This window comes from Montipora capricornis, chromosome 4, assembly GCF_036669925.1.
Source record: "Montipora capricornis isolate CH-2021 chromosome 4, ASM3666992v2, whole genome shotgun sequence".
NCBI classification, from domain to species: domain Eukaryota; kingdom Metazoa; phylum Cnidaria; class Anthozoa; order Scleractinia; family Acroporidae; genus Montipora; species Montipora capricornis.
The window spans coordinates 47533137-47540636 of NC_090886.1; the positions used below are offsets into that span (position 1 = coordinate 47533137).

General features: G+C 37.9%; 1 protein-coding gene across 1 annotated transcript in view; it reads left to right on the forward strand.

The window, feature by feature from the left end:
- The window catches only part of LOC138047190 (rho-related protein racA-like), a 4147-nt gene extending 1961 nt beyond the window's left edge, over positions 1–2186 (forward strand). The window contains exons 3-5 of the mRNA XM_068893931.1: positions 1–553; positions 734–973; positions 1819–2186. The exon at positions 1–553 is cut by the window's left edge and continues 148 nt beyond it. Coding sequence (XP_068750032.1) covers positions 1–553; positions 734–973; positions 1819–2052 — 1027 coding nt within the window. The 3' untranslated portion in view covers positions 2053–2186. The remainder of the gene's footprint in view (positions 554–733; positions 974–1818) is intronic.
- The last annotated feature ends 5314 nt before the right edge of the window (positions 2187–7500 follow it).

Genomic DNA, 7500 nt, shown 5'->3' on the forward strand with positions numbered 1-7500 from the left:
ATCTGTTTTCAAGAGTATCCTCCTGCATAAAGTGACTCCCTCTGGTAAAACGTATGAAGATATCATTGACAACATCTCTTGGGTTTGTGATGAAGAGGATGACTGCTTAAACCTGGTCCACAGCAAAGAGAAATGCAGAGGCACGGGTAAAACAATTATATATTTACACAAGAGCCTTTCCAAAGGAGTCTTCATGGAAGTTCTGACCTTTCTTTACACGGGGACACCAGGTATAGCTGAAGATGAGGATGTTAACTTTGTCAAAGAGATCCAATCTGTTGCCATCAAATTTCAGCTACATTGGTTGGAGGCGTACTGTACAAACATCCTTAACGACGAGGCTTACCTAAATCCAAGCATTGGAACCTGGATTAATGACAACACAGGACTTTCAGCCAAGAAGTTGTTTCTGAACAAGCAGTTGCATGCTGATGTTAAGTTTCAGGTTGAGGGCAGCATTGTCTATGGCCACAGAGTGATACTGAAGGCAAGGTCTGAGGTTATGGCAGCTATGTTGAGTGGAGCATTCAGAGAGGGTGATGTGGATACAGAGGTTTGAATTCTGATAACATTGATGTATGAAAAATGCAGGAGTGCACCTCATTTTGCTTTCTATTTCATATAATATATTGCTTCAACCTGCTTCTTCATAATAACCCCAGTGCATGGTTGAGTCAGACGTACAGTGTCATCAATTCATTACTGAAAAATATATTTTTGGTTTTTGCTACAGATCAGTATCCAATATGCCTCCCTTGAGAGTTTCCTGGCCCTGCTGGAGTACCTTTACACAGACCATGCTCCGATAGAGGAAGGGGACTCAGTAGAAATTATGGCTTTAGCTGACAGATTCTGCCTGCCAAGACTTGTGACTTTGTGTGAGCTCTACATCACTAAAAAGGTGGACAAGGCTGTTCAGAAGAAAGTCGCAGATGGGACAAATGATGTGATTGACCTTCTTCTCACATCTCAGGTAAGAACATACTGTAATATTTTGTTTTATTCGTTTAACAATACAGTAGTGGAGCTCTGGTCGGACTTGTTACTGTGCTTAATCAAGTTTTCAGCTTTCTTGGTATTCACACCAGTAAGGGCTAAAATGGGTTATGTGCCATGACAACCCAGGGGCATAGCCAAGGGAAGGTTCCAGGGGCTTAGTACACTTCCCCCCCCCCCCCCCCCACCTCCTCCAACGCATGTAGTTTTTCAGTCAAATTACCGGTATTACTCTGGTATGTTTGTGAATTCTCACAAACCTTTTTATTGCAATATGTAACATTTGTGCTCTTCATGACAGTGATCCCCCTCCCTGTAAAAATCCTGGACACCGGTCCCTCCTTTAATCTATAGGAAGTGGTCAGGGATTAGCATAAGGTTAGATTTTGAACAAATAACTTCACTAATGTGTATATGGGATAAACAAGAGAAGTTTGATTTCTGGTGCCATTAGTAAGTTTTTGCATCTTAGCCTAGCATCCTTCAATGTTGCCCTGTTTGTATAGTATAGTATACGTACATGTTACCAGTACCGATCATAATATTACACTTACTGCAGATTGTTTTGAGTGGTTGGGTGTGGCCGGATGATTGTAAAAGGGACAAGTCGCAAAGAGAAGCAAACCATCATGACCCTTCTACATCAAACTAACTTCAAGGGTTTGATACAGACAATTAAGCCCTTTACTCCCAGTGGTTCCCCATTGATGAGTAAAATCGTCTGGCATTAGACAGTAAAATACTAAGTATGGCCAGTTCAGGCAGGTTTGGGAGTCAAAGGCTTAAAATTCAACCTGAGTTCTTTAATTTATTATTTTGCAGGCTCACAATGCAAAGCAGTTATCAAACTGGTGTCTACATTTTATTGCAACAAATTACTCTGTGTTTGAGAAATGTGAAGAATTCCATCTTGTCCAAGGAGAAAACAGAGAATATGTTTATGAGCATAGGTGGCCACCTTTATCGTATTTAAAAGCACAAGAAGAATTTGAAAGAAAAATGGAGCCATGTAAGCCTAAATGTAAATGTAGAAAATCGAAATGCAAAGTAATGTAGTGCACAAGACGAAAAATAATTTAGAAAAAAAATAATTAAAGGGGCTAGGTCACGCAATTTTAGGCAATTTCATCACTGATCAAATGGTCATAGAATTAACTAAAATATCAAAATAACTGTTCAAAACTATAGGAGAACTCTAACAAAACACAGGGAAGCCAAGAAGGGACATGGATGGACAAAACTGGAGAGGATTGAAATGGATTGAATTTGGGTAAATTTGAAAAATGTCGGCCCACCTTTTTTCAAATTTATATCAGTCTTTATCAAAATGTCATTTACACAGCTGGAAAATCATTCTCAGTTGTTATGGGGCCGTGATTTTGCAAATGAAAGACTCTTGCTCTGCCAATTTGACGTTTGGAGCTCATAATTAACAAAATTAAACAAATTTACCTAAAATAGTGTGACCTAGCCCCTTTAATATACCAGAAATGAAGGTAAAATTAAAACTTCTGATGAGTTGTGATTACTTGACCCATTGACTCCTAAACCACTCCACAAATTGATGAGTAAAATCGTCTCGCAGTAGACATGCAGAGGAAAATTTATTAGTACCGGCAAATTGCGTGCTACTCCATGGAGGCAGTGGATTAAGGATGGTGCCTACTATTGTTATTGTGCATACGTTCTGTGCATCTCGAGATACTTGAGTTTCCTATCAGTGATGCTTGCTAATACAGGGATATTTTTGCACGGTTTAAAACTATCCGGAGAAAGTAGATCTTAGTAAATACTTTTGGTATCCAAAAAGAAAATTGGGGCTGGGTAACCATGCATTTTTGAGAGATAATTAAGCTTCAGTTTGAGAAAGAACGCCATACATTGCTTTGTATTTTAACACTTTTTACAAATATTATTCATAAATTATCTTTGAAAAATGGGTGGTTACCCTCAATTTTCTTTTTGGATTTCAATAACACTTGTTAAGATCTACATTTCTTGCATAATCACACACCAGGGCAAAAATATCTTTAATTAGTAGGCACGGCCCTTAAACCGAGTGGATGTAGAGGTTGTTAATGGAGCCCTGGGTTTTTTTACTACTTAATCCATTGACACATCAAATGCCCTAGAATGCCCCCACTTGACGCGTAAATTTGTCTAACGTTAGACAGAGTAAAATCTGTTAAGTCTCACTGAAAGAAGTCAATAGGTTATTAAACAATAATATTTACCAACAGTAAAATAAATTAACAGAAAGCTCCTATTGCATTGAACTTATTGACATGTTTCAGAGGAAAATGGAGTGTCTAGAGTTTTGAGCAACACATGTTCAGACATAAACCAGTCATCATCCCCAAATGCAAAGGCTTGTTACAGTTGAATTTTTTAATATGTAGATAACATATTGATTAAATTCCTAGAAAAGGGATGTAAATATGATGTATAGCAGGGGCAATAAGATGCAAAACTCAATAAAAGAGGAGGATGGTTCAAAATGTTGTGACTGTTGCTTCTCCTTTTTGATATAATTATGATGTCTCTTTACTTTAACCTGAAATTTATAGGTGATGGAAACTATAACAGTGAAATTAAGAAATTATTGCACTCATCAAAGGGAGACTCCCTGCACATAAAATGATTTATAATTATTATTATTATTAAAACTATTTTTATACCTTAATTGCTCAAGTGTACCATATATATCAGTGTGTAAGTCGACCCTTTATGACCTCAAAATAAGCTCCAAAAATAGCCCTCGACTTACACAGGGGTCAAAATGTAGAGCCAACTTTCTAAATAATTTATTCATGTATTTAGCATAATAATATATCGTCTTGGGTATAATGAAAACAGTGAAACAAGTTGGCTTTTCCTCGGGCGGCAAGAGACTTAAATGTAAGTAATTCCAGTTGGAACACAAAAAGGTAGTAACCTGACATGACATCTTGTATTGCGTGTACACATCGTCGCTCACATTCAAATGAAGGCAAATGCTGGTTGATTGTTACATGCTTGGCTGATTAAAACCCTGTTGGGAACTTCGTCGTGTTTGGTTTATGAGTTTTTTTGTTTTGCTTCTCAGACTTTCTCATGTGAGAAAACCAAGTTTCATCACTTGTGGGCCAATTAAACTGCAATTGAAAAGTTGTTAAGTTTCCTTCTGGTAACTAAACACTGACAAATGGGAATTAATCTTATCGATAGAAAGTGTTATATAAACTTTATCCAAAATAGCCTCCATTTTAGAATTGTTTGTTTGCTTCCAAATTATGTACCAGTCAAATTGAAGCTTCAACTTCCCCCCACCCTCCTAATCCCCGGGCATACCCCAAGCATTTAATCACCATTCATAGGGGGTTGGGAATTTGATCGCTAGCCTCGATTTCATGTTATGTTTCCACGTGGGTTGATAAATCATGGCGGAGACGAACTTAGATGCATTCAAAGGTAAAGATTCCGCATTCGTGGCTGATTGGTTGAAAAGCAAAGGCCTACAAAAACTTTGTTCCGTCTTTGAAGGTAACAAGACGCCTACAAGGGCGTATCCGTGGAATGCGCAAACAGTTAACAAAATTGTCCAGTTACCGTGAACTTCAACGACCGGTAAACTTCGGAAAATGGCGAGAGATTACCAGAAAGATAAATATGTAATATAACTTGAAGTTGTTTGTAGTAAAAACTCATTATTAATGTTACTAAATTTGCAAATGCAAACAACGAAGCCCTATTAGCGGGTTATCAGGATACGGGATTATTTATTTATTATTTGAAGGAGACTTTAGTCAAATCCCACAATTTTACTTGCTTCCTTAACTCCACTCATCCAAAAATTACAAGATCAGCCTTAAACCATCCGAAAAACTTATTTAAAATCACAGTTCAACAACTTATCATCCTGGGCCAGTTGTTCAAAAGCCGATTAATGCTAATCTCAGGTAAAAGATTAACAAAGGAGTTTTATTCTCTACTCCCAAATGCTGTTCAAGGCTAATATTCGGTAAAACGTTACATTAGAAGACGTCAATCTTGAAAAACTTTCACCAAAACGTTGAAAACATGAAACAAAAGTTTACGCTAATCCTGGATTAAGTTAATCGGCTTTCGAACAACCGGGCCCTGTATTCGAAGTCCGGTTCCGTAATCCTGGTTTAATTCCTTGCTAACTGTTTAAATCTGCCGTGGCGAAGACAAAAAGACAGCATCTGTACTGTTCTTCATGATTCTACACTCGAGGTAAACAAAAAACTATCAAAAACGAAACCAAAAAACCCTATTGATCGCTTCTCGAGAGAACAGACAAACAGCCGAAACTGTTCTGTGGCACTGAAAAAAGTACCGTACGTAGTACAATGGTACTTGACCGTAGCCGTTTCCCGAGAAACTAATCTTAGCCAAAAGGCCGAGAAGCGATCAGGATACGGGATATTTAGGTAAAAAAATGTAGGGATACGGGATTTTTGGCTGAGGGGGGATTAAGGAGATACGAGATATTTTTTAAAGTAGGAACGCATTGAGTACGTGTGGTAGTGCAGTAACTTGACGGTGCTTTTTTCCATAACTGTCAACTGAGCTGCGTTTTGTTTTTTCAGGAGATTCAAGTTGTCCTCACGTAATATGTACACGATATTGTTTTGGTATCGTAAATCATTTTAGTGCCATGGTAGATATCTTTGCTAAATACCCCCTGAGAAGACATGTGGTTCAGTAAAATACCAAACCCAGAAAGATTGAAGGAAATAAAAGGAAATCGAGAAACATTTGGCTTCAAGGCTGACATGTTGATTACTTACAACTTCCTTTGACTGTACTCTGAGCTTCTCACAGCTTTCCAAGACCAATGTTCATTGATGTTAAGCCCTTTCCGGGTTAGTATCTGGACGGGGGACGTCAAAATATGCGACTTGCGGTCAGGAACATACGACCAAAAATTCTATTTTAACGCTCAAAAATGCGAACTAAGCAAGGTACAGATTTTGTTAGCCTGCTTTATGCAGAACAAATATTGACGCAAAATAAATAAATATGTAGTTTTTAAGGAGAGCAGAAGGAACTTTTAGGAAGTCTCGATCGAGAATAAAACAATTTGCCATCAGCAACAAAATTTGCGAGATGAAAACATCATAAATTTTGTGCCACGAATATAACAAGTTACCATAAGCGAAAAACATTTCGGTAGACTTTTGTTACGTTCATTTTTTCTATCGTACTTTTGGTCGTACAAGTAAAATCGCAAAATCGAAAGTGACATGGATTTTAGCGGCCTCTTGTGATCAAGTTACCTTGCGTGTTTAATACTGACAACTCACGAAACAAAGGATGCATCTCTGACAAAATGACGACAAGACACTGCGTTTTTGTTAGTTTGTTTTTTTTTTCTTTCAAGTATTATAAAGTTCGACAAGACACATGTGCGGATTTAACAAAGAACTAATTATTGTATTCATCACCAACAATCAATAAAATTTGTGAAAATTTTTCAAACCTACGGTAACGATAGTCAGCGGTTTGCCAAGTCTCAGAACGTGTTACATGTAACGACAAATAATTTTTGAGAAGTTTCAGAGTCAATATCTCTTTCCGAATAAAGATCTTAAAATGCCGAAGAGATACCGCTCACCACGTAAAATGAATCGACGGAATAGGAGTCGTTTAAATTGCTGGAAATGTGGTGACACCTATTCGTAGTCAGGGGCCTGTCCCGAGAACTTTTCTGGCCCGAAAATGCAATCTGCTTATTTTGAAAAGTTCATCCTTTAACATGTTTTTAATGTAAGAAAAAGTAAGAGGATTGCGAAGTTTGATGGCTTGGAACCTCGGCGTTGTGAAGATATTAAGGGAATTGTGGCACCCGAAATAGGCCCGAAAACTTTCGGGACTTCCGAGAAACAGGCCACCGGATCGAGAACGCACATCTGCACGAAAGATTCTGGCAATGAAACTCATTCCTACCAAATCGGCAGAAAGATTCTGACAACTTGCCATCTAAAACCGGCACTTGCATCTCTCTTAACCTCAACCATTCGGCGAGTTCACAGCCCAATTCTTTTCATATTTATTTGAAGCTGGAAGGTCCTCGTTAACCGAATCACATTTTTTGGAAGACGATTTTGGCAGACGAAAACGACGTGATTCTGTATCGCTCTCCATTACGCCCGTAATATGTAAATTTCTTCGAAAGTTCTTCCTTTTAGATTAAGTAATGATCCGTGTAAGGTGGATAGCAATTTCCTTTGTTATGCGTTAACAGGGCTTTCCCCACATAGGAATGTTATCATTTTTACACAGAGAATGCATAAACCTACAGGAAAGCCGTTAATGCAATAAAATTCATTTACAGCCCACTTTGAAAGGGTGGTTTTTTGTGTTAAAAGATTTTGACCAATCACAAGAGTTGAAAACAAAAGTCAAGAAACGTTTACAATTTTACATGTTCCCCACATACGATTTCTGTGGAATTCATTTAAACTGAGACCAGATGAAAGATGGAAGATGGTTGGAAAG